Source organism: Lampetra fluviatilis, chromosome 39 (assembly GCF_964198595.1).
Source record: "Lampetra fluviatilis chromosome 39, kcLamFluv1.1, whole genome shotgun sequence".
In the NCBI taxonomy this organism is placed as follows: Eukaryota; Metazoa; Chordata; class Hyperoartia; order Petromyzontiformes; family Petromyzontidae; genus Lampetra; species Lampetra fluviatilis.
In genome coordinates this window covers 9,769,584-9,796,305 of record NC_136313.1, presented here as the reverse complement: position 1 = coordinate 9,796,305, position 26,722 = coordinate 9,769,584, and the positions used below count along the sequence as shown (strand labels likewise).

The following is a 26,722-nucleotide window of genomic DNA, read 5'->3' as shown; positions in this document are numbered from 1 at the left end:
TGAAAATCTAGGATGTCAGCATAAAATCCCCCCAACCCAAACAAATCCACTTACATCGTGCTGTTCGTCATCGTCATGATTACCATCATCAGCCATGAGCTATCCACTGCTGGATGAAGGCCTTTCCAAGCCTTTGCCAACTCTCACACATTATCACGAAGCTATTGAAGCCACTAAACTAAAACTAATTTTTATTTTACCAGGTAAGGCCCACTGAGCTACGTAGCTCTTTTTCAGTTGTGACCGGGCCACAAATGAAAGCTCAACGAAGTGGCTGATCACGTGGAAATTTAGAGCAGCCCAAATACTCTCAAATGCGTGACGTTGATTCTAAATGTGGAGGGAAAAAACAGTGGAACCCGGAGAAAAATCCACGCGACCGCAGGGAAAAAATGCAGACTCCAAATATAGAGCAGGCGTCAGGATCGGGTTCGAACCCACGATCTCTTGTGCACCAGGCGAGGTAGTTAACATCTCGCCACTGCGGCGCTGCAACCATCGGTATAAACCCAACTAAATACGATCCAAGACTGGAGCCTGGGGGCCAGCGCCGCCACCATGACGCCGCCACTCTGCGTGTTCGCCCCTCCCCTGCTCACCTCCCCTGCTCACCTCCCCGCGCTGTGAACCATGCAGATGAGAACGAGTGCGCCAACCGGCAGCTGTGCGGCTCCGCGTCGTGCCACAACACGCTGGGTAGCTACAAGTGCCTGTGCCCCTCCGGGTTCGCCTTCGACCAGCACGGCGTCGGCAGCGGCTGCCAGGACGTCAACGAGTGCTCCGGCTCGCACGCGCCCTGCAACTACGGCTGCTCCAACACCGAGGGCGGTTACCTGTGCGGTTGTCCCAACGGATACTACCGCGCCGGCCAGGGGTGAGTGGTTCTCGTCGGGGTACGGGCCTAGCGCGGACGAGGCGTTCGCGTTCGCGTGTAAATGCACGTGGCGGAGTAAATCGAGGCGGGCTCGGAGTAAACCCACGCGGATTCGCGCGAGTCGCCGCCGGTGCGAGAGCTCGCCAGGACACGAGCGCGACGACTCAACCCGCTCGCTCTCGAGCCTCTACGCTTCCACCATTTCTCACCCCGCCCCCGCCCCCCCCCCCCGCCCGCCGCGCCCGTGCGCAGGCACTGCCTCACAGGCCTAGGCTTCGCCCAGGTCAACGGCGGCGGCGACGAGGGCCTGGAGGAGTTTGACGGGGCGGAGCTGGTGGAGGCGCCGGAGGGCTCCGAGGACGCGCTGTCGCACGAGGCATGCTACGAGTGCAAGGTCAATGGCTACGGCAAGGCGGGGAGGCTGCGGCGCAGCGCCAACGGCACCGGCGGGGAGGTCAGCCTCGCGCACCGCGCACGTTGCGCGCGCCGACACGCGGCACTCGGAGATGTTCGTCCTCGGAGCTGGAAATACGCCGAATGTAGCAGAAAAATAATTTTATACTACGGCCGTTTTAATGTGCACTATTGACCTAGCTGAGACCAGCACCTTGCTGTGCCTCAGAACGTGATTTTGACAAGGGTGGCTGAAACTCAGACACCCTGTACCTTAATACTCCGACAGTGTTAGCTCCCCTGAGCCACCATCTCATCCCACCTCCGTCCCCACCCCACTCCCCCCTTCCTTATCCCGTGCTCGCAGCTGGAGCCCATGAGCCTGGCGAGCGTGGATCTGGACGCACCCGTGACGCTGCGCCTCAACGCTTCGGCCCTCCGTCCGGGCGAGCCCTTGCTGCGGTTCACCCCGGCGCTCGCCACCCTCAACCGCCACGTGCGCTACGCCGTGGTGTCGCGGGGGCCCGGCTCGCGCGCCTTCCGTCTGCAGCCCAAGGAGAACGGCGCCTGGCTGCAGGTCGCCGGTGCCGGCAAGGACCAGCACGCGAGGCGGAGGGGTGCCGGCGAGCTGCGGCGCGGGCCGTACGCGCTCGAGATCGTGGGCCTGCCGACGTTCAAGCGCGCCGAGATGCGGCGCATGGAGCGGCAGCACGACGCGGATTACCTGCTGGGCGAGCACGGCGCCGCGCTGCGCATCAAACTGAACATAGACGTCTACTAGGCTCACGCGTGTACTAGGCCCGCGCGTGTATTAGGCCCGCGCGTGTATTAGGCCCGCGCGTGTACTAGGCCCGCGCGTGTACTAGGCCTGCGCGTGCGTGTAAGCGGAGCGGGCGGGCCGGCGTTCGTTGGTGCGCGCCCACGGAGGTCGACGTGGTGAGGGTCGGGGAGGGTAGATCGTCGTCGCGGCCATTGTTGGTGATTTGTGTGGAATTGTTTCAAATGAAATATGAAGATAGTTTTGACGTTTTGTAAATGAAACACACTCCCGGTTCTGTCGTCGTATTCCTTTTGTTTAGGAAGGTTCCAATGGACTTTTCGCACTGTAATTATGTCGAAGTTATCATGAATAATGCCAAAGTAAAAAAAAAAAGTGAAATTATGGAGATTTTTGAAAATTTTCCCCCAAGTGCAGCGCTAAATTCACCCCACGCCGCTGTGAGTGTGAAATTCTCAGGGCCACGAGCGGCTGTCATGGGTCATAGGTCATCCGTTGCGTTTGTTGTTACCGACAAATTACCACGAGAACAGAAAAAAATCTCCAGGCACTCTCACAGTTTGTAGTCCTCGAATTAAGCCTCAACTCCTGTTGCTTGAAATGTCGAAATTAAGGACAGAAATGTCCCTTGGAGTGTTTTATGCAACCGATCACTGAGCATTTAAATAAATTGGGCTCTCTGGTATTTTAATGCCATGGACGGTTACGCTGAAGTGTTAATAACACTGGTGTTATTACTGTAGTCATTAAAAACGTATATTTATTGAATGCTACCAAATGACTTCAACACAAAGTTTCTCACAGCAGCTTTCTCACCCCTTTCACCACGAAATGTTATTTGATATCTCGGGGGGCCCTTTTGGCAAGACGCAAACAATGAAATGCAATTGGCTCAATGCTTCCAAGTGGTCGTGAACGTTTTTAATTGCAGCGCTGACGACAGCTTCCACGGCGCCAATTAATTTACCAAGATAATATTAATATACCTAATTATAATTTTAATGGAATCATTTATCCGTGTGACTTTAGCGCACGTTAACACTTCACCTCGTTCGCCAAAAAAAATTTACCTCGGCGTACTGGCGACCGTCGCCATTCGCATATAAACACACCAACCCGAGTCGTCAGATTGGCGCGAGTCCTGAATTATAATCCGAGGCTTAATTATATAACCCATAAAAAAAAATTTTTTACAGAAAGCGGCATAAATATGAAAGGGAAAGCTTTCAAAATGCAATTGCACCGAGCGTTGAGCTATCGTTGCGTTTGCCGTCGCACAGCGGCGAGCGCTGTCACGGAGAAACACGTCATTCAGATCACCGAGTACCAACGACAGCAGGGAGATAGTCCGCCCAACAGCGACGCTCGCCAACTTACCGCTTGACATTGCCCGCACGTGGTAGTTGCGTGGTAGTTACGTGGTAGTTGCGTGGTAGTTGCGTGGTAGTTACGGCACGTTGAGGGCAGTCGGGTTTCACTGGCCAACTCCGTTCACGATTCCCGGAGTTGGTGAACAGCCCAATGTGACTCGATCTCCGACTTGTTCAGCCGGAATCTCCGACTTGCTTCCCAACCGCGCGAGTTTTAATGTGGCAACCAATCGGCGTATCGCCTGAAATTTAAATGCCCGCCCCCACCCCCCTTGTCTTGTCGAAATGACGCTACGATTCGCAACACGCACCATATTTACATGGCCACTTTTGGTTTATTTTATCCACAAGAATACATGCAACACGTGCCGTTTCCAAATCTGCTGACGCTCCACATCTGCTAATGTTCAGACAAAAACTTTCGTGTCCTCCCAATAGGACATGAGCTTGGTAATACATCCGAAAGTGATTGGATGATAGGAAACTATGAAGAAGGAAGATATACCTTTTAAAATGGCTTTAATTGGCAAGCATTGCTTCTCATACGGGTGCCCGCGGTGGCGATGAGGCTGCTATGGGGTTTCTTGCTACCTTTTTAGAATCACTGCCTGCAACGTGTGGAGCTGCAGCAGCAGCGCTTCTGAAAAAACCACACAAAAGAACACGCGCCCTCTCGTGCCGCAAGCGATTAAATAGTTGGCGCGCAGCTCGAGGAATGTGGCTGGTGATAGAGCCCCTACCTCGTGAACTCAGCGCGCTCGCGCGATCCATCGTCGGGGCTTCAACTCGGCACGTAACGGTCGTGGACGTGACGGATTTTATTTTCCTTCTCTTGCAATCGGTGCTCAGTGTGTTGTCGTCACACGCGTCGCAATTTATGGTGCTAGCGGTGGCTTTTGCTGGGGCGGACCCAAGCACGCGTTGGCTGTTTGAGAGAAGACCTGTTGCGGGGAAACAAAACGAAATTAATACATCGCGGCGTGTCGGATAAAAATTGTCTCGCCAGGACATCCTTCGCCGCTAAGTCTTAAAGACTCCCTTTTAAGGAAAGGCCCAGGTTTTCAAAATCAGATTTTTTTTTTCCCATCGGATTTTCCTGCACCGGCGGTGACGTCAGGCGTTCCCGCGAAACCTTCGTGAGGCGTTCCTCCCCTCGTCGCGGTGGCCGCGTGTCTTCTCCTGGTCGAGCTGAAGAATCCGCGAGTCTTGCCTCCTCAGCCAAACCCGTCCACGGCTCGTCTCGGCAAAGATGTCACTGTGGGGGGTTGTCGGCCGGTTTGCGCCGACTGCCAGCGCACTGCTGATGAGGCTGGGAATGAATTATCCTTTGTTGGGAAAGCCTTGAATTTGACACCACGATTATTAGTGATGGGGGGGGGGGGGGTTATTGTTTTTAAAGCATTCACTGTGGTAATTCATAATGCTTTATATTAGGTGTTGTGACTTTTCAGATTTATTATTATTTAATGTTTTTGTATTTTTATAATTGTAGCATTGTGTCTCATAGAAAAAAACACAGACTTCTGTTAGTAGGATCTTCTTTATAGCTTGGTCAGGTATAGATCACAGACCTCTATATGTTTATTTTTTATTTTTAAACGATGAAATTTGTTGAGGGTGAAGCTTACAAGGTTGCAATCTTGAGCTGAATGCCGAAACCCACAACAGCAATTTTGTCGGCAGTATATTTCACTCGCCCCCCACTCCCCATCACGGTGATTAACAGCGGTTGAAATATGCATCGTTATTTTGTGTTTGTTTTACAATTCATAGACGGTTTTTGTTACTACAATTTGATATAATGTACAAAGTGAAATGTCGAATACGTCTCATTGTATCTTCTCTTGAGCTTTAACGGGGAGGTGGGTGGGAGGGCTGGGTGATGTTGGCTGTAAGTCGGTCAGTGGTCGCCCAGGATCGATAGATGTTAACCCTTCACGGGTCTAACGTGACTGAGCGTGCCAGCAGCAGCATCATCATCATCGTCGTCATATTTAAATGTTGAGTTTGTTCCTTTAAAGTGGCACAGTCTTACGTGACGTACAGCAACATTGGAGACGTGACCTCTGTGACCTCCGTGACCTCCTTGACCTCGCCACCAGTCCATTATTTGTGTTTGACAAATTCTCGATATGTGAAAAAATAATCTGTTTAAACTTGAGCTACTTTTATGAAGTCATCGCGTTATGAAGGATTACCAGCATTGAGGGAGGGCCTGAGGATTTATAAAAATGTGGGATTTTTACATTTACATTATTGACATTTTTTTGTATCCGGTTTAAAATGAAAACTGATTTTTTTTTGTACAATAAAAATTGTGTGGAGCAACCTGTTGTCCAACCAATGGCTTTATTATGATTTCAAAATTATAATTCAAACAAACTGATCTCTCTCTATATCTGAATCATCTCAAGCCTCCCCGTAAATCACGTGACGTTTGTGGCCACGCCCACTCTGACCCTCTCCCCTCTCCTCCCCGCCCACTGTGAAAACAGATGCCGGCCTCTCCGTGCAGCAGCGCCAAGGCCTTCGTGCCGCCTCTTCCTCCCCATCTTCGTCGCTCCTGGCTCCCCGCGCTGCCGTTTCTCCATTCCCGCATCTCCGATTAGCATTGTTGGCTACGTACGGAGCGAAAGAAGTTCAACATCAGGCGTGGTTCGTCCACTAGGGGCGTTGGGGCGCTGCCCCACCAAGCAGCTGGAGATGAGAAATGATTGTCCTATTAAAAATACTTTTCTATAAATTGTTTTGTTGTGTTACATTTTTTAAAATCATGATTCTTTCAACGTGAATTGCCTCCTAAAGATAACATTTTAAGTTGTTCATATTAGAAACCGCTGCCACACCACAGTCTGATTTGTGCCTCTGGGAGGTCTCGGGGCGGCTGTGAAGGCGTCCCGAGTGAGAGATGTCCCCCTTCATTCACTGCATTGCAGCCACGCCGCTTGAGACCTCTTCAGGGCGATGGTAAAAGAGGCGCTCGCGGCCTGCACGCACCTGAAGGCTGTGTCAAAGGTGCTGTGTAGTGTGGACTTGTGGGTCACGGGGACAAGCATTGGAGTGCTTTGTTGTTTAGTTTCGTATTGATTATTGGTAGACAAGACAGTTGCATCACGGGAAGGCCAATAAGATGACGAGGAGGTTCTTCATGAGAACGTCTTTTCAGAGGTCACTCACGACAGCCCCATCTCGTAGTAATGTCACCAGCCGCCACTGACTAACAACACGGGAATTTGCCATCCTTTTACTTCCGATTTCCCCATTCTCTCTCCTCTCCCTTCTCTTCCCGCTCCACGCTCGTCTCTCCATGCATCACATCCCTGACTCCACCTCCTTTCGTTCGTTTATGATTTCATTTGTATACTAACGCTACTATTTAAGTTACATTAAAGGGTAAAAAACTATCAGATTTGGTACAGAATTCTACGATACATGGCGGTCCAGATATATTGTGACCCCCCATTTAATTCTGTAAAACCTTTTTCTTTCAAAGTGAGGTTTATTTCAATGTTAGGGGTCAATTAATTTTGGGGGGGGTCACAAGACATCTGCACATGTATTGAATTAAATCTCCAGCCACCCTCCTCGAGCGAAAGAAAACTGCGTTGTATTTAAATTGTAAGACAAGACAGACACACATTGGCTTCATCAAGAAGGAAGCCCGAGGCATCGTGAACATGACCCAATGAGCGGAGCTGCTTGCAGTCAGCAGCCTCATTGCAGCTGGTTACCATTATCTCAACAGCTATTGTTGTTTTCCTAGTCACATACAATAGCTCTTATTATTTTATTATTTCCCTTATACGTGACTTTACCGAAAGAACCAAGAATATGAATCCCTGCAGTCACGAAAGCTTTAAATCGAAAAATAGCTCTTCGTTCATTAGATCATGAAACATGCGTTTGCAAGACTGGACAGAGTGAGCACGTGTCTGGGAGGAAACAATGCCTTGTTCGTTACAGTCGATAATCGACCAAATGGGGTCTGTTGTTTGTGATCTAATGACGCATATGACCAGGCGAGTGTGTGTCTCTCTGTGTGTGGGGAGCGGTGGCACAGTGGTTAGCGCGCCGCGTACGCAAACGAACCCGACAAACCCGAGTTCTATTCCCGCTCACGGCCAACACCAGTGACGATGATCTGAACCGGTCCTGGGGCCTCCCCGAGGTCTACTCAGCCTTAAGCGAGTACCCGGTGCGGTGCGTAATCATCAGCACTGGGGGAGACAAAGGCGGCCGAGGTGGGGGCGTTGGCTACTAACGCCCTCGTGTGTGCTGTTCCGGCCTTGTTCGCTGCTCGGGGAACGGTCCTCGGACCGGTCCCCTTAAAACAGAGACCCCAGTGACCCCGTGCCGGACTAAGCTAGTGCGGGGCCTGTAGCACATGTTATAAAGGGGCCCTAAATAAAATAAAACCATAAATATTAAAACACTAATTTTTAACTTGAACAGTAAAGTGATTGTATTTTTTCATTTGATATACAGCCAGCTAATACGACAAATCGCTAACCTTAAACACCCAGTCGTTCATAAAAGTTGAGGGCGGTATAGTACTATAGTAATAGAGCAAGTGCAGAATCACTGAACCGAAATTGATAGCTTGAAAGCATTTAGCGCAGGGCCGTTGAAAGTGCGGGGCCCGTAGCTACATTTGTAGCGACTTTTGCTACGATGATCATCCGGCACTGCAGTCACCTGCCCCCCACAAAGTCCACGGGTCCGTCGCACGTGCTGACGGCATGGGCCTGGCTCGCCTGGCTCAATAAACTCCGGGTCACTGGGAGAAGATGAAGAAGACAAAAGCCACTCACTGCACACCCTACGTTCTCTGTAAGGGATAAGGTCGGGAAATGGGGAGGCTCCCACCAAACGCTGCGAAGATTGTCGCCGCTTCGGCCGTCCACCGGTAACGAGTCGAAGGTCAGACCTCACCTTCCTGTCCGGTCCTGTGGCCAAGCCACTTATTATTATTATTTACCCACGGTCTAAACACCAAAAACACCCTGCCATCGCTCTTGACCGTACGCTCACCGACCGGCCAGCACCTACCAGTAACACGGGGTCAAAGGTCAAGGCGAGGTTGTGAACCTCGTGGGGAAATTGCCGGGCCCCACCTGGGGCAGCTGAGCCAGGGACAGCCACGCAATGCGTCACTCGCCCAAGGTACCCGCTTCATGGCACCTCCTGTACCGTGCTGCTCAACCCGGCTCAGCAGTCGTCTGACAAACCTGGTGAGACGCCCACCTCCGGGCAGCCGTGAGCACCACCTCCCGGAGCACTGAGACCCAACTACAGCTCGAGTGGGCTTCCTGCCCTAGCCCACGCTTGTACCTACAGACGCCCGCAGAGGGGAGACATTCCCCGAAACGAACACCAACTGGCTCTGAGCCCAGCGAAGCCTTTGCACTGACACGGGACCTCAACATCCCACGCCAACACAGCTCTGAAGTCCCGCAGCCCCGACTGGAATCCACTCCAAACCCCGACTCGGACGGTATGGGGAGTGGGGCGGTTGGATCGGCCACTGAACGGCACGGCGGAGAGTTTTGTGGGGGCTACGAGTTTCTTTTCCGATACGGGGTGTACTCTATTTACGAAAGGGATGCGTTCTTTAAAAAAAACGCGTAAAACGACGTCGTGAATCGGAATAAATTTTATCATTAATAGATTTTTATTATTTTGGTCATTAAAACTCTACTCTTAACCTAAAACAATATACACCTACATCACTTTTCACAACACTCAAATAATGAACAGAAATATTAAAACGGTTGAATAGTTTAAAAGAAAAAATAACCTTTCCAGGGAACTCTCTGAAAGATATTGCTGCATCTTGGACTGGCGATGCGATGTCGGAGGCATTGTGTGATGGGGACACCATGACGCGGTAGCGGATGGATGACGCCAGCCCCCCTCGTGGCTTCTCGTTTGATGTCACTGCGCGTGTCGTAGAGAAATTTCGCTAACGCGGAAATTCGATTGCGTTAATCGGGGGAAAAAAATTGTGTCCGTAACTTGTCAATTTACGTTAACGCGAAATGTCGTTAACCGAACGTTCGTAAAACGAGGGATACCTGTAATTGGGGGGGGGGGGGAACTCAGATGCGAAGCTCTGCATTGTCCACCCCTATGGTGTGTGCGTGATTTTAAATTTACAACCTGGATGGTCCATTTCTTATACAAGGGACTCCTTTACTTATGAACTTACTTATGAACTTACGAACTTTCGGAGATACGAAAAAACCTGTCCGTATGACCATTTGCCGCTTCGAACCGACAGTCGTAAGTTCAACCACCGAGCAATAGATGGCGGTGGTGGCATCCACAGGAGACTATACAACTGTAGTGACATGGGAGGGGAGGGGCTGCTGGGGGGCTCTGGGACCCTGGGCGGCCCAGGCGCTTGGGCCCCTTGGCGCCGGGCGCTGGGTTCCCAGGCGGCCCAGACGCTTAAGCCTCTTGGCGCCGGGCTCCCAGGCGCTTAAGCCCCTTGGCGCCACCAACGGGGGGGGGGCTGTGTGTGCTCTGTGGGATATCTGGGGGCGCACACGGCCCCACCCCTCGTTGGGGACGAGGCATAAAAGGGGAGCTCCCTGGACAATCAGGGCCAGTTGTAGCTCAAGACCCAAGACCAGCCATGTGAGGACCCTGGGACGTTGTGAGGGCCAGTGGTGGGACTCTGGAACTCCTGACTCTACGACCTTGTGAGGGCGAGTTCCAGAGCGTAGCCAGAGTAGTGTATCTAGGTACCTAGGCTGTGTACCTAGGCTGTAACAGAGTAGTTGGACTGTTGGAGTGTTGGAGTGTTGGATTGTAATAAAGAAGTTACCTCTACAAGTGTCTCCGGAACCCATTACATTTGGAGTCAGAAGTGGCCATGGAGACAAGAAGTAAGCCACGTACCTTCAGTCCTGATGGCGATGTCGAGGAGCAAGCAGCGATGGGGCGGCCAACGCCGGCCGACAACAACACCGCACCGCCGGCCGACAACGATGCCGCACCGCCGGCTGAGCAGCTGTCTGCTCCGCCGACCGTCCCCTCTCCAGCGTCGGGAGCAGGGATGGAGGAGGCGCTGCTTCGCCTCACACAGCTTCTCTGCGCCACCGCCTCCCTCCTGGGCGAGATGCGGCGCTCACAGGCAATGGCGGGAGGGAGAGAAGAGGCGCGGCGCTCGCCCGAGCCCGCCGCCACCGCCGTTCTCGCGACCGGCATTTCCGCCACAAATGTGGGGGATACTTCCGGGTGTGTCGTCATTTCTGCCGAGGGAGCAATGACCGCTGGGAGTAACGTCACTTCCAGGCCAGCGCGGTCAAACCAAACAACGCCGCGTCATCAGCGCTGCGACCTTCACTGCCGGACGACAGCTGGCTTCAACCTAGCATACCGCGTCATCAGCGCTGCGACCGGACAGTGAGAGCGCCATTCTTACTGTAACCGGCGCCGGGGCCGGCACATCGACCGACACGCTGGTCGTCGCCTCTGCTCTGGCCAAAGGTTGGAGGTCGGGAGACCAGGCCCCTGACACTTCGTCCATTTACGCGCTCCGGATTAATGATTTTTGTTGACATTTTCTTCGTTGTCGTCGGGGAGTCGTGATTGTTGTTGGGTAAACTGTGTGGAGCTTCGCTCGTGTTGTCAATGTGTGTGCGAAACTTTGCTTGTGATTGTTAACAATGTATGGTTTGTATTGAGCTTTGTTCGTGATTGTTAATGTATAACTTGTGATGTCATTGTTAACGATGTATAGACTGTATGGGGCATTTATCTTGAGATGGTGACATGCTGCCAAGGATTTGGAATTGTCGTGCTGGCTCTCAAATATCTTGGGGTGCAGATCCTGACCAGGATGGCCCAGCGGGTGTTGCGTGTCTAACACGAGAGTTGTGGTCCCGTCATGCTATGGTTGACGGCTTGACCTGACAGCCCGGAGATTGAAACACTCCGTGGCATGTCTAGCCTAGTGGGCTGTGCGCTCACATGGCTCGGAGAGTGTGGTCCCGTCATGGAATGGCTGACGGCTTGACCTGACGGCCCGGAGGTTGAGACCCTCCGTGGTGCGTCTGGAGCTGTAGGCTCGCCCTGACGGCCCGGAGATTGAAACACTCCGAGGCGCGTTGAAACAGTGGCTGGAGATTCGTGGTGTTCAGGTGTAGTTGTCCCGTTACGTTGGGACTGTATCCCTCAGTTGTTAGGGTGCATGTTGTGCAGGGAGTGAACGATGGGTCGTCTCAGCTCGGTCGGTACAGCTATATGCTGCGATGCGAGTCTTGGAGAGAGACTGGGTCGTCTCAGCTCGGTCGGTACAGCTATATGCTGCGATGCGAGTCTTGGAGAGAGACTGGGTTGAAGTTCCCCCGATATGGCCGACGCGTGCTACTGGTTGTGACACCGCGTCGGAAAGGCGGTGGGGCGGTAACACGGAAATTCCCCCCCCCGATATGGCCGACGTGCGCGGTTTTAGGATGGAGACGCCACGTTGGAAAGGCGGGGGGTGCTAACAGTTGACATGTAATGTCGGTGGTGGTCCTCATTGAGGGCTGCTGGGACGCAAGCACGGGATGCCTTGGAGATGCGGTTCGCGCGTGCGGCCAGCATTTATGGACAGCAGGCAGATTTATTTTGTTTGTGTCATGTCAATTTTATATATATATTTAAAAATGTAGATACTGGAGCAGCCCTGAAGTGCGACTTCTTTGCCCAGTACATGGGTCGGCCCTGAAGTACGACTTCTCGACCCAGGACGTAGACAGATGTCCGGATTAGTGTGTGTAGAGGGATGCTCGACATGTTGGTCTTCGCCTTCTCTCCACCTGACGGATGGGAGGCTGGCAGGGTGGTGTGGAACCCTGCCATCCATGTGGTGGTTGTGCATCCGCGTCGGAATCTGTATATTTGTTGTTGTTAATTCCCCGTTTTCTATGCGGATCCCGAGGAGGGCTAGGTGTGCCGCGGATCGTTTGTTCACGTGTCATTGCTTCACCGTTTTGTTGATTGATGCTTGTATATAGTGTAAAGTTGTACAGGTTAGTTATGGTATTTATGGTTGCTTTCTTGTTCTCTTTTCTTTTCCTGTTGAGGCTCGCATATTTTTTTCTCTCTCTCCCTTTCGTTAATTTAAACTTTCTAATTATTGACAGCCGGGACGGCTAGAGGCTACATAGAGGAGGATAATGTAGTGACATGGGAGGGGAGGGGCTGCTGGGGGGCTCTGGGACCCTGGGCGGCCCAGGCGCTTGGGCCCCTTGGCGCCGGGCGCTGGGTTCCCAGGCGGCCCAGATGCTTAAGCCTCTTGGCGCCGGGCGCTGGGTTCCCAGGCGCTTAAGCCCCTTGGCGCCACCAACGGGGGGGGGCTGTGTGTGCTCTGTGGGATATCTGGGGGCGCACACGGCCCCACCCCTCGTTGGGGACTAGGCATAAAAGGGGAGCTCCCTGGACGATCAGGGCCAGTTGTAGCTCAAGACCCAAGACCAGCCATGTGAGGACCCTGGTACGTTGTGAGGGCCAGTGGTGGGACTCTGGAACTCCTGACTCTACGACCTTGTGAGGGCGAGTTCCAGAGCGTAGCCAGAGTAGTGTATCTAGGCTGTGTACCTAGGCTGTGTACCTAGGCTGTAACAGAGTAGTTGGACTGTTGGAGTGTTGGATTGTAATAAAGAAGTTACCTCTACAAGTGTCTCCGGAACCCATTACACAACTTTTAAAGCCATTCCCCGTGTTTAGTGTACATGTCGTGCAACGTGTTTGGTATCGACAGACAGACCTCTGGAACCTAACTAGTACGTAAGTAGAGGAGTCCCTGTACACGTGGATTACTCCTGTGCCTTAACAGCTTGGTGTTGGTGAATTTAATTGAAATGACCTTTTAAACAAAAAGTGACGTGAGCCTTTAATGTTAGGGGTCGTCAAAGCACAAGACGCTACAAAGGTAGACGCACCAAAATGAGCCACACACAGTCATCGATTGCTCTGAACCGATGGCAACGTTTTCATTTGTTTAATTCCTCCCAAACACAGGTCAACACATTAACCGACTGTATTTCTCATAATTTTGCGGGCGAACGATTCGGTGAAGTGGATTACTTCTACGTGGAAATCACAAACAACGCCGCGCGTTAACGCAGTGTCGGCGTAACCACTTGGGTATGAATTGTTATAGGCGACAGATCGAATTGGCGTCTTCTCTGAATCGCGTAACAACGCGTGTGGAGTGTGTGGAGGTGCATGTTTACCAACAGAGTGCTTGGTACCCCCCTACATCCGAAACCTCCCCACCACCCGCGTCCCCACCCCCCTTACCCGCGCGTTGAATGGCACGTGGCTTGAAGCCAATCAGAATGGTGGAACGTGGTGGTGTGTAATATGACGTTCTAGATTTGAAGCTTTCGTGACTGCAAGAATTCATACTCTTAGGTTTTTTTTTTCCTTACGTGACTTTACCAAAAAAACCTAAGAGTATGTAATATGACGAACACTGGGTACAAGTTGGGGGGGGGGGCAATGTGGTTTGGGGGGGGGGGAATACCAACCCGCATTGACCAGTGCGGTGAAGTATGGTCAAAGGACAAGTGTGGTTCACACGGTTCGGGTGTCCTCCCACAGCGAACACATCGTGGCTGGTGATCGATGTCTCCAGATAATTATAAGACGCACTTATTCCCCACCCCCTCCCCACTAACCCCTTTATCGCATACCGTGTCAACCCATACGGTGTGCCCCGTATTCTTGCACAGAGGAATTGAGTTGTCAGGTCCATAAGGCGTACAGCCGTTTCAATATGGGCAACAACAAACACGTCTTTGTTTGTATTTCTGCCTTGTGATAGCACTTTGTAGGATGAACGTTGAGATTTACAAGGGGCACCGGGTGACCAACAAGGTGTGAATTGGTCTGTAATAAGGCAGGCACTGATAAGGGGTTGACGGGTATGTAGTCGTATTTTAAAGCAAATGTTGGGGGTGCATCTTAGAGGGGTCCCGGTAGGCGTGTCACCAGACTTGTCGACTCACTGACGCCGCCGTGCCTAGCAACGGCGGCGTGACGTCACAACGCACCCGGCTCGGCCAATGAGCGCTCGCGCGCGTGTCCGCCGAACCGAGAGCCGGCAGGAAAGAATCGGCGCCTACCGATTTGGCCGGACTTCTGACGCGACCCCACCTACAACCGCTGACCGTTAGCTCCATGCCACAAATGCTCTCTTGTGGCTGCTTTACAAGGACTTGTTCGCTAGACGGACGAGCCCTCCGGAGAGCGCTTCTGCCCCGTCGAACGCACCGCAGGTTTTGGGTGCGTCTCACTTTCCAGAACGTCTTCACGATCCGGGGGAATGCGGTAAATAAACACACGAGTATTGGGCGATGCCTTATTCGCGAACACTCACACACACACGCGCAGATTTTCGACGGCACGGAATCCTCGTCTATGTGCTGTTGTAGCTTTATACGCTACGCATGTCACACGCACGATATAACTTAACAACGATCAGTAACGCGAGCGAGGAGGCTATTGTGTGCCGCATTGCATACTCGTTTGCAGGGGGGGTCACGGACACTCTGGAAGCTGGGAGTGTCTGAGAGGTGGGCGGTGGGGGATGGTTGGTGGGGGGTGGCCCTAAAATTCGAAGGTTTTCCAATATGGCCCTACGTTCATAATAAAGACAATTTATTTTCTAAATCGTCCCCCTCCCCCGTCCTTCCACTTGGATCTGCCACTGGGCTTGTCCCACTAGCTGGATGTGGATTACTCTCCTTTACAAAGGTGACGGAGAGTAATCCGCGACGTTCACTACACCTCACTGCGCTCGAATCGGAGGAAACTCGACGCATCCTCCGGCCGCTGCCGAGCGAGTTGCTGAACCCTCCCACAAGTTTCTCTGCGCAGCCCAAGTGAAGTAGGCATGAGTTTTGCATTTCTGATATTTCAGATGGTGGATTTGTCAAATTTTGGATATGTTTATTTTTATTTAAACTGATGAACGTTTATTGGGTTTAATTGTTTACGCACCAAATGTAATACCTTCACGTTTCTAATGTATTTTGTTCAACAAGGCAAGAAATCGGGAGTCCAAGATGAGTCCATTGCAAGAGTGACCTCGGGGGAATTCGTCTGCCAGGAGGTGGCGGTGATTTCCGTTTACCATCCCAATTCAGTAAATTTGCGGTGTAATTCTTCAAGTGTGGACCCTGACGCCGGCACACACAACGGCCGTTGCGGCGCATTATTAACGGGGGCGGCCGTCGCTCGATTCGAACCTTGAACCTCTGTGACGAGCGGCAAACGCTCCACCGCTCGAGCAACCTCGCCGCCAATTTTAATAACGTGAAAGCATTCGTCGCTGAATCGTGCAATTTGTAACGCGAAGTTGCGAGCGTAAACCAAGTAATTGTACCGTGAACACGAGTGTGCGGCATTTTATCGTCGCGCTAATCGGCTTCTAGAGGGGAATATCTTCGATTTGGTGACAACGGGTTTCTAATTCTAGCGCTGCCTTCCGCCGCCGCCTGCCACCGTGATGGCCTCTCCCCGCTGCTACATGCCACGTCGTTGATGGATGATGCCGAGCTGAGCGCCTTGACGTGTGATCCGCCGCAAGCATCCGGAAGTCTAATTCGACCCCCTGATGAGCAAAAAGATCACCACCCCTGGCTTCGTGGGAGGTCTCTCGTTCTACTCTGCCGTCCCCGTAGTCTGGAACGCCCTCCCAGCCATCTGTGCTGTTGACTCCCTGCCTGCTGCTCTCTAGTCCAGCCTCAAGACCTTCCTCACCATCACTCACCTACGAGCGCCACGTCCACCCCACGACCTGAACCTGCCCCACCGTCTCAAGATGCCGTTTTTTCCATCCATGATGCCACACCAACATAAAGTCGCAACCGTGAAGAAGGTTATCGTAGCGGGAGGCTCGGTGGCGCGCGGTCGACAGCGGCGCACGAGGTCCGGCCTGCCTGGCGACCTTGCCGGGCCACACGCGTGCTCGAGGGCCCGCGAGTAACCACGCTGTCCGTCGTGCTCCTCCCCTCACCGCTCAAGCGCCTGCTTCCCGCACGGCATTGGCTTCAGGTCGCACGGCGAGACCCGGTGCTCCTCCCGTCGCGACGCTCGTTGGCGTCCCACGCCGCCGTCACTTTAGCGATCGCAATCATCTCCCCGTACGATGCAGAGGGGTGGAGGGAAGGGGCGGGAGGGGGTGGGGGACAAGGGGGTGTTCGTTGAGCGACGCGAGAGAGCACGCGACCAATCGCGTGCTCTCGCGCAAACTCGTCTCGTCTGACAGCCTTCGCTGGCGATGCCCAGGAGGAGGGAGACAGCCGGACGAAGTTGGGTTGCGTTTTGCGTCGGTCCTATGCGCCCGCCCGCCACCCCCCCCCCCCCACACCGTGCAGCGTCGTCGAACTTTTGGTTTCGTCGGACGGCCAACCACGGTGCGACGTCGCCGGCGAAGTCGCGGCTGCACCCGCGAGGTGACGCGCCCCCCCCACCACCCCCGCTCACCACCCCGGGCCGACGCCGTCACTGCGAGGTGGACGCCTCCGACTCCCTGCTGGAAGACGGCAACGCGAGGGTGAGCACCCGCGCTGCAGCGCGCCTAGAGCAGGGCGGTCTAAGCAGGGGTGACCGCGATGGGCAGAGTGGACGGTGGACGGCAAGAGGCTCCTCTTACACTCGCACATCTGAGCCGTGCCACCGCGGTAAACGGGTGTTTGTTTCTTTTCTTTCCACTGGCTGCTAAACGAGCTGAGCTGCAATACGAGATTGCTTAGGGGAGGCCCAATCCGGTCGCGTGCGGGGAGCGCGCTCGAAGCGAGCGAAGCCTACGGCGAGACCAGATTGGCCCGGTCCACCTCGGCATTCGCGGCGCGATGCTAGGACCGTGTCGGTGCCTGCGGTCGTGCCGCGGCAGCTCTCCGATGTGCGTTCGGGGTATGGATGTCCACGACGCTTCGCTCCACGTGCCGGGAGGGGTCCTGACGTCACGGCCGTTGGACGTCACGCGCTAACAACCACCCAAAACACTCGCCGGAGGGGCTCTGCTGATTGGTTTTGCGAAGGAAAGCTTGGGGTGAGCGGTGGGGTGGGGGGGTGTGGGGGGTTATGGGTCAGGAAGGTTATGGGTCAGGGGGGTTATGGGTCAGGGGGGGTTATGGGTCAGGGGTTAGGAGGAGGAGCTGGGGCTTACATTGCGGCAGCCACGGCTTTAAACAAGGCGTCATCCATTCTGTGTTAAGGCGACAAAACAAAAACCAAATCTGAAACCAACGCAAAAACAAAACGAGGGTAGCAAAACGAGCGACGAGGTGACGGGAGAGGTTCAATAGAAGAGGAATTAATCGGGAAACGGAGGACGGGCGATTAGGACAGGGCGATGTTTTACGGTTGCTGCGATATGGCGACGCCGACGTTTCAATCATGGCTCGTTCCCATCTTATTCAATCTTTCCATTTTCCCGACCAAAATGTTTGTGAAAAAGCAATAATTAAAAGTTCGTAATAACAAGAATGATTAAAGTTCGAATTATGTGGGTATTACCTGCTAAACGAGTGCCTTGCAAAGCGTGTTCTGGTCCAATTGGCGGCACGTGGTTAATCTATACATTAAAAAAATAAATTCTCGCGTAACTGACGGCACGTGTGTTCGTAGGCACTGTGAAAAAGTTACGGTGACTGGCACGTCCGTCCTATGGCAGGCTTGCGCTGCCGCGAACCGCAGTCGAATGACATTCAAAGCGACCTTCATTCCCTGGCGGCAGGCACGGCGAAGCAACTAAAGCGACACGATTGTGAAACGAAAATTGCCCTAGTTGAGGGAAACCTGCCGTCATGAAAAATCATTCCACCGCGGACCTTCAAATTGTATATTTCAAGATTGTAAAACGATATCGCGGCAACCCTGGCGAGCGTGCATACGTAGGGGGAAGAGGAGGCGTGCTGCATGCGGATCCTGGGAGTGAGGGAGAGGGGAGGACCGTGGAGAGGTCAGAGGGCAGGGGGGCGAGAGAGCCCTTAACCTTTGACCCGCCCCGCTTATAAGACCCCTCGCATGGTGTGGTGGGGCCGGCCTGGGAGAGGTCGTGGCTGGGCGTGTGGGCAAGGCGAGGTGAGGCCTACCTCTCCTCCTCGGCGACGGCCTCCAGCTCCTGCCGAAGTCTGCACCGTGACACGCGGGGACCCCATTAAGCACAGACCGTCCAAAAGCCAGGCTCTTCGTCGTCATCATCATCCACTGCTGGATGAAGGCCTCTCTAAGCCTTCACCATCTCTCACACATTCTCACGAAGCTATTAAAACTACTAAACCAATTTTATTTTTTTCACCAGGTTAAGGCCCACTGAGCTATGCAGCTCTTTTTCAGATGCGACCTGGCCACAAATGATAGCTCAACGAAGTGGCTTATCACGTGGTAATTTATAGCAGCCAAATGAGCGTTGATTTTAAATGTGGAGGGAAAAACCGGAGGACCCTGCGAAAAATCCAAGCGACCACAGGGAGAACATTCAAATTAGAAATGTACAGGCATCAGGGTCGGGATTGAACCCAACGACCTCCTGTATACCGGGCAAGGGCGTTAACTTATCGCCATCGTGGCGACTTCAGTTAGATTCTCTCCGTTCCGTCTCCGGCTCGACGCGGGTACGGTGGAGTCCAGCTCAGAGGTCGGCAACCAAAATAACCAGAAGAGACATTTTTTGTCGAATTCGGTTCACAACTCAACATTTCAAGGGCCGCAATGCACTGCGATGAATACGAGACGGCGGTCCTTCATAAATAACGTCACGGAGCAGTCCTCAAAGAGCTTCACGCGGCTCCGAAGCTGCACGTTTGCCGGACCCCTGATCCAGCTCGATCAACAATCCATCCTGCTCCCGACGGGCGCTTTCCCTCCTTTGGCCGCCACTCTATCATTCGTGTCGACCATCGTTTATCCTTTGAGCAACGCGGCCTGTCCAAGCCCCACTGGACTTTTTTTGACGGCCGATGTGACGTCTGGAATGTGTGTACGTCCCCTAATCTACGCGTTCCTCTTCTCGTCTCTCAGTTTGGGAGTTCAAGGGCTCACTTCCCCCCCTACCCCCCACTGCCCCCCACCCCCACAGCTAGGGGAGGGAGAGCCGCGCTGGAAGTTGAGGAGTGCCCTGAAGCGAATGCTTCCAGCTGGTCACCGCGGTCCACCACAGAGATACGTCCCTTGAGGTTCATCCCTCCCCTGGCTTCATCACAGATAAGAGTGCTTCGATGGCACTATAATCACATTCCGTCTACTGCTGCTGCTCGTGCGCCGCCGTGCAAGTGCAAGGTCCCCTCGTCATTGTGATCCGCAGCTTCTTTCGTTTTGTTGAAGAGAGAGAAACCGCGGACCCAAAAAAGACGATGCGTTTTGTAAAAAAAGTTGCACGTGCGCGTATCCATGCCGGATCAAAACTCGCTGGTGGTGATCGATGAACGAATGGTAGCACCTCCAGTGGCTGCAAGGGGTGACGCAACTCCATCGCACAGAGCAGCAGTGGTCAACACGTGGGTCGCTAAATATGAATTTGTGGATCTCAGGGATTAATATCCGTGACAAACGCTCACATAAGCACAGACGGCTGTTTTCGTTATGGCTGATGGCAAATAAAAATCCGCCACTTCAAAATTCGTACACTAAAAAAATACATGTATATAAAACAACTTCCTCTAAATAGATGGCGCTTGTACTTTGTCTCTCGCATATTCCAGGGTTAAATGCATTCGGGTAGCTGTCAGTCAGAGCTTTCTGGTGGAGGCAAGTAAAAATCCTTGACTAAGAATTAATAATGGTATTCCTTCGTTATTCACAAACTTGCTGTCCGCGAATTTGGCTGTCCGCAAATCGCATCTGGAATTCTACACGACGACTGCTGCATCGAGAGATAAATTGATGATAGAGAAAGCGATGAGAGATAAAGTGACGATAGAGAGTGATGAGAGATAAAGTGATTAAGAGATAAAGTGATGATAAAGTGATGAAAGATAAATTAATTAAGAGATAAAGTGATGATAGAGAAAGAAATGAGAGATAAAGTGAAGAGAGATAAAGTGATGAGAGATACAGTGAAGAGAGATAAAGCAATGAAATAAAGTGAAGAGAGATAAAGCAATGAGAGATAAAGTGAAGAGAGATAAAGCAATGAAATAAAGTGAAGAGAGATAAAGCAATGAGAGATAAAGTGATGATAGAGAAAGTGATGACTGAGAGAGTAATTAGAGATACAGTGACGAGAGAGAATACGATGAGAAAAAGTGATGAGAGAGAAAGCTAATGCATTGATTTGAGGTAATTCATGATATAGATTTGTTTTCGTAGGCCAATATTGTTATCCGCGCAATTTTCCATTCATGAGCCTCTCCGGAACGCATCCCTTGCGAATAACAAATATTTAAACCACAATATATGCCGCGAGTACTTCACGTCCCGAGTATATTACGAGGTTAAATCCATCCGGCTAAACCGGTGGTCAGACCCCTTGTGGTGGACGACGACGGCGGAGCGCGTTGAGAGGCACCGACGTGGATCAGAGCACTCCTCGGACCGGCCACCGGTGGCACGGAGCGTTTTGGCGAATCTCACGACGCCGCCGGTTCCTCGCAGGCGATTCGGCACGTGCGTCTGCGAGCTTAGGCTATTGGCCAAAGTTGCCCGCAAATTACTCGGTCGGCCGCACGTCACACAGACGTCGCTCTACCGACTGTGAGGACTGGGCAGGTCCCTCCGGAAAGAGACTTGCACGGCGTAAACAGTCGTAATTGTAATCATAGTAACTGACCGATGTTAAAGAATGATATCGATGCATCTTTTTTTTGTTTGTTTGGGCTGGCCATCGAACAAAGACGGTCACCGCATCGCGCACTTTCAGATGCGCTTCTGCAGAAAGTCTGGAACGCTCTTCCAATATTAGGAAGCCACTGGAGCTAGACACTTTTAAATAATCTAGATTGAAATCTCATTTATTTAGAACTGATTTTTGTGTTTAGTTTGTTGTCCTTCCCCTGCACTTCCAATTATCCACGGTTGCCTATTCATGGTGCAAAAAAAGTTCAACGTACAGTATTTACATTATATCTGTGGGTCTCACCTCATTGTTTCGCTGGCTTCCCTCAACTCCTCCTCGAGCCTGCACACATCGTCAGCATCAACATAATCGTTACCATCATCATTAAACACCATCATCACCATCAACATTAACAATGTCTTTTTTTCATTTAAATATTTCACCGGGATAATAACCCTGAGATTGGACGCCTCGTTTGCAAGGGTGTCAAGTGACACATTCATAACAAGCTCGTGATGACAACAAACAAGGAAAAGATCCCCCATATAGCCTCAACAGACTGTTGAGGCAAGTGCTGTTAGCAAGTATGAAAGCCGGAACGGCATGTGAAGGGGTGGGTGGCCAGCACCACGCCCGACCGCCTTTGTCTTGCTAGTAGCGATATTTACATACCGCACCAGGTACTCAGTCGACATAGGGGAGGCCCAGGACCGGTTAAGATATTCGTCACCGGTGTTTACTCTGAGCGGGAATCTAACTCGGGTCGCGGGGTTGGTATCACGGCACAAAACCACTACACTCCCGCTCCCCACACACATAACCACTACACTCCCGCTCCCCACACACATAACCACTACACTCCCGCTCCCCACACACACAACCACTACACTCCCGCTCCCCACACACATAACCACTACACTCCCGCTCCCCACACACATAACCACTACACTCCCGCTCCCCACACACATAACCACTACACTCCCGCTCCCCACACACATAACCACTACACTCCCGCTCCCCACACACACAACCACTACACTCCCGCTCCCCACACACATAACCACTACACTCCCGCTCCCCACACACACAACCACTACACTCCCGCTCCCCACACACATAACCACTACACTCCCGCTCCCCACACACATAACCACTACACTCCCGCTCCCCACACACAAAACCACTACACTCCCGCTCCCCACACACATAACCACTACACTCCCGCTCCCCACACACACAACCACTACACTCCCGCTCCCCACACACATAACCACTACACTCCCGCTCCCCACACACATAACCACTACACTCCCGCTCCCCACACACATAACCACTACACTCCCGCTCCCCACACACACAACCACTACACTCCCGCTCCCCACACACATAACCACTACACTCCCGCTCCCCACACACACAACCACTACACTCCCGCTCCCCACACACATAACCACTACACTCCCGCTCCCCACACACATAACCACTACACTCCCGCTCCCCACACACACAACCACTACACTCCCGCTCCCCACACACATAACCACTACACTCCCGCTCCCCACACACACAACCACTACACTCCCGCTCCCCACACACATAACCACTACACTCCCGCTCCCCACACACATAACCACTACACTCCCGCTCCCCACACACATAACCACTACACTCCCGCTCCCCACACACACAACCACTACACTCCCGCTCCCCACACACATAACCACTACACTCCCGCTCCCCACACACACAACCACTACACTCCCGCTCCCCACACACATAACCACTACACTCCCGCTCCCCACACACATAACCACTACACTCCCGCTCCCCACACACACAACCACTACACTCCCGCTCCCCACACACATAACCACTACACTCCCGCTCCCCACACACACAACCACTACACTCCCGCTCCCCACACACATAACCACTACACTCCCGCTCCCCACACACATAACCACTACACTCCCGCTCCCCACACACATAACCACTACACTCCCGCTCCCCACACACACAACCACTACACTCCCGCTCCCCACACACATAACCACTACACTCCCGCTCCCCACACACATAACCACTACACTCCCGCTCCCCACACACATAACCACTACACTCCCGCTCCCCACACACACAACCACTACACTCCCGCTCCCCACACACATAACCACTACACTCCCGCTCCCCACACACACAACCACTACACTCCCGCTCCCCACACACATAACCACTACACTCCCGCTCCCCACACACATAACCACTACACTCCCGCTCCCCACACACATAACCACTACACTCCCGCTCCCCACACACACAACCACTACACTCCCGCTCCCCACACACATAACCACTACACTCCCGCTCCCCACACACATAACCACTACACTCCCGCTCCCCACACACATAACCACTACACTCCCGCTCCCCACACACATAACACATAACCACTACACTACTGCTCCCCACACACATAACACATAACCACTACACTACTGCTCCCCACACACATAACACATAACCACTACACTCCCGCTCCCCACACACATAACACATAACCACTACACTACTGCTCCCCACACACATAACACATAACCACTACACTACCGCTCCCCACACACATAACACACAGATAACCACTACGCACACAAAACCGCTACATTACCACTCCCCACACACAACACACACATAACCACTATGCACACATAACCCCTACACTACCGCTCCCCACATACATAACACACAGATAACCACTACACACAAAAACGGACATACACAAACACGGCAAACCGTATACAGTGCAAACGTTTTCAATATTAAACTTCTAAAGTATATATTTATATTCATATTCTTTGGGTCTTTCGGTAAAGCCACATAAAAAAATAATCACAAGATCACGACGTTTCGATCGCAACACAAGCAATCGTCATCAGGTGAGAGCCGCTGAAGCAGGAAAGAATATCTGGCGTGAGCGCTGCTGAGGCAGGGGAGTTATAAAGGTTGGAGATGGGTGTGGCCCAGGGGTCAGTGGGCGGGGCTAGAGATGAAATTTGCATGTAAAGATAGGAGAAATCTTGATAAACGAAGCTGTGGGGGTGGCCATTGCATTGTGATGTATGCATGCAGGGTTAAATACGCGGTGTCACGGCCAACGCGGCTCGCGCGAACGTGAGACCGCGAGCACGTGAATAGATAAAACATCGCGCGGCCAGTGTGGCGGGACCCATTGTGCCTCCCAGCAAGAGGGGTCCCAGGCTCGGTTCCCTACTCGGGGGCCTGCGTAGAGATATTTGTTTGTTGATCTCCCCCCGTTCTGCATTGGGGTTCCTTCGGGCTTTTCCGCGTTTCCTGGCACAGCAGAGAAAACTCGCAAGTGCCACCGGACTTGGCCAACCATCCCAATGCTGAAAATTTGACACTGCAAATTACTCAATTGTGAAGCCACGCACACCACAGCGACAGTGACCCCCCCCCCGCCCCCACTGCCAAACATCGGCAGAGCCCTTCTGAAAAAGAGATGAGACTCGCTGACGCTTTCCTGGGTAAACAAGTGTGATACTAATAAATCCAATTCTAATAAATGACAGAATAATAAACTGGCAAATGAAGAATGGCCGGTGGCTTTTGAAGTGCAGATATAAGAGTCATTACTGGCTGGACCAGAAACATCATAGAGTGCAAATTAAAAGCCGGTGGAAAAATAATGACGACGACGACATAGATGATGAACTCAACGGTATACACAGCGTCTCGCCGTGTACCCCAAGTCGCATTCGAACGGGCGCAGAAGACAAAACTAAACAAACACTCTGGGCCAAATTGTGGTCTGGTGATATTGTGTGACGTCATCGGTGACTTGTCCGAGACCATCATCAGCTCACTGCACTCAAGAGAGCCTGGTTTCATCACTGGTGGCCGAACCCCTAATCTGGCACTCAGGTTCCCGGTGGTGCTGGCTCAGTTGTTAGGCAACCACTGTCACCGCCTCCAACTCTGGGATCTCTGTTTGAGTCCCACGCCGCACCACGAGCCTCCACCCGTAACGTTACACCCGAAACATTACGACTTTGCTGTTGGTGCTTGCGAGTGCGTACAGTGGAACTTCTTTCGCACCGTACGTAGCCAACCGTGCTCATCGGAGTGTGGCGATGGTTGGACAGCGAGGGGTTGGGGAGACGATGGGAGAGACACCAAAGGGGGAGAGAGAGGAATGCCTCGTTTCCACAGGCTGTGGGAACAGCCCTGGCTCTGGGTCGGCACCAAGCCAGACCAAATGCCCCTTTTCCACTGGCACATCTAAGCCGAGCTTGCGCGGGGCCCCTCGCAGCAGGGGGCCGTTCTCCACCGGATAATTGCCGAGCCGGAAACTAGACCATGACAGGGAGGCCTCACATACGTCTGCATGTGGATCGGGCCCAAGCAGGGCCTAGAGGCGGATGGGGCTCTCTCGCTCGGCCCTCGCTCCAGGCCCACCTGAAGCAGGGGAGGGGCAGGGATGCGGAGCGAGAGAGGCCGATCCCAGGTGGCCTCGTGGTACAAGGCAGCCGGGCCCTGCCGCTGTGACCGGGCCACTGGGCCACTCGGCTCCCCGGCATTTGTGGAAACGAGGCAAGCAGAGTGCGGGGGGCCCCGAGGCAGAGAGGGGAGGTAAGCACGTGGGGGGGGGGGGGGGCGTGCATGGGGGGGGAGGGGGGGAAGGGTATGGTGGGGAGGGATCGGGGGATGGGGGGAGCTGTTACCTTCGCTTTCTCCTGCGGAACCGCGCCTCCTCTAGCCTTCATTGGGGATGGGGGTCAGGAGGTCAGGGGGGGTCACACGAGGTCACATGCGATGGGGCACAACACACGGCGAGGACGCTGGACCGCGGGCAAATAAAAACGGCAACGGCAGCGGCGGGATCGATGGCGGAGACGATGGGGCACAAACATGCAGTGTGGCGCGGAGTGTTGCGAGTGCACGCGGGAGTGTGTGTGGGCGAGTGTGGGCGAGTGTGGGCGAGTGCGGGCGAGTGTGGGCGAGTGTGGACGTGCGCTCACCGCATGACCCCGTCGGGGATGTGGATGTGCTCCATGGGCAGCATCTGAGCCAGCTCCACCAGGCTGTGCACGTAGCGGACTTTACTCGAGAACTTGGTGCTGTAGAGACAAAGATCCCCATATAGCCTCAATAGATTGTTGGGGCAAGTGCTGTTAGCGAGCACCTATGAAGACGCGCCTCCGATTAGCACGGTTCAACATACGTACATACGAGACCGCATGTCACACGAGGGGGTGGGTGGTCAGCACGACATCCGGCTGCCTTTGTCTCCCGAGCGGCAATGCATACGCATCGTGTCCGGTAATTATTTGATGCTGAATCGACCTAGGGGAGGCCCAGAACCGGTTCATATAATCGTCACTGGTGTTGGTGGCCAGGAACGGGAATCAAATTCGGGTTTCCAGGTTTGTAGCGCAGCATGCTTACCGCTACACTACTCAGTGCTGCTCACGCGCACACACAGCATCGTCGTCGTCGTCATGATCATC

At 53.0% G+C, this 26,722-nt stretch overlaps 2 protein-coding genes across 5 annotated transcripts in view; one reads left to right on the top strand and one right to left on the bottom strand.

Annotated features, from left to right (window-relative positions):
- The window catches only part of FBN2 (fibrillin 2), a 128,088-nt gene extending 125,198 nt beyond the window's left edge, over nucleotides 1-2,890 (top strand). The window contains exons 63-65 of the mRNA XM_078874680.1: nucleotides 637-874; nucleotides 1,127-1,328; nucleotides 1,635-2,890. Of these exons, the coding sequence (XP_078730806.1) occupies nucleotides 637-874; nucleotides 1,127-1,328; nucleotides 1,635-2,048 (854 nt within the window). The 3' untranslated portion in view covers nucleotides 2,049-2,890. The remainder of the gene's footprint in view (nucleotides 1-636; nucleotides 875-1,126; nucleotides 1,329-1,634) is intronic.
- Nucleotides 2,891-13,298: 10,408 nt separating this feature from the next.
- The window catches only part of LOC144945978 (uncharacterized), a 44,367-nt gene continuing 30,943 nt past the window's right edge, over nucleotides 13,299-26,722 (bottom strand). The window contains exons 10-15 of one of the 4 annotated variants that reach the window (XM_078874676.1): nucleotides 26,234-26,332; nucleotides 25,937-25,972; nucleotides 21,501-21,539; nucleotides 18,517-18,555; nucleotides 17,589-17,627; nucleotides 13,300-16,952 (exon numbers count right to left, since the gene is read on the bottom strand). In XM_078874676.1, coding sequence (XP_078730802.1) covers nucleotides 16,922-16,952; nucleotides 17,589-17,627; nucleotides 18,517-18,555; nucleotides 21,501-21,539; nucleotides 25,937-25,972; nucleotides 26,234-26,332 — 283 coding nt within the window. In that variant the 3' untranslated portion in view covers nucleotides 13,300-16,921. Of the gene's footprint in view, nucleotides 16,953-17,588; nucleotides 17,628-18,516; nucleotides 18,556-21,500; nucleotides 21,540-25,936; nucleotides 25,973-26,233; nucleotides 26,333-26,722 lie in introns of all 4 variants that reach the window. The other 3 variants (XM_078874678.1, XM_078874677.1, XM_078874679.1) reach the window with 3 other exon arrangements.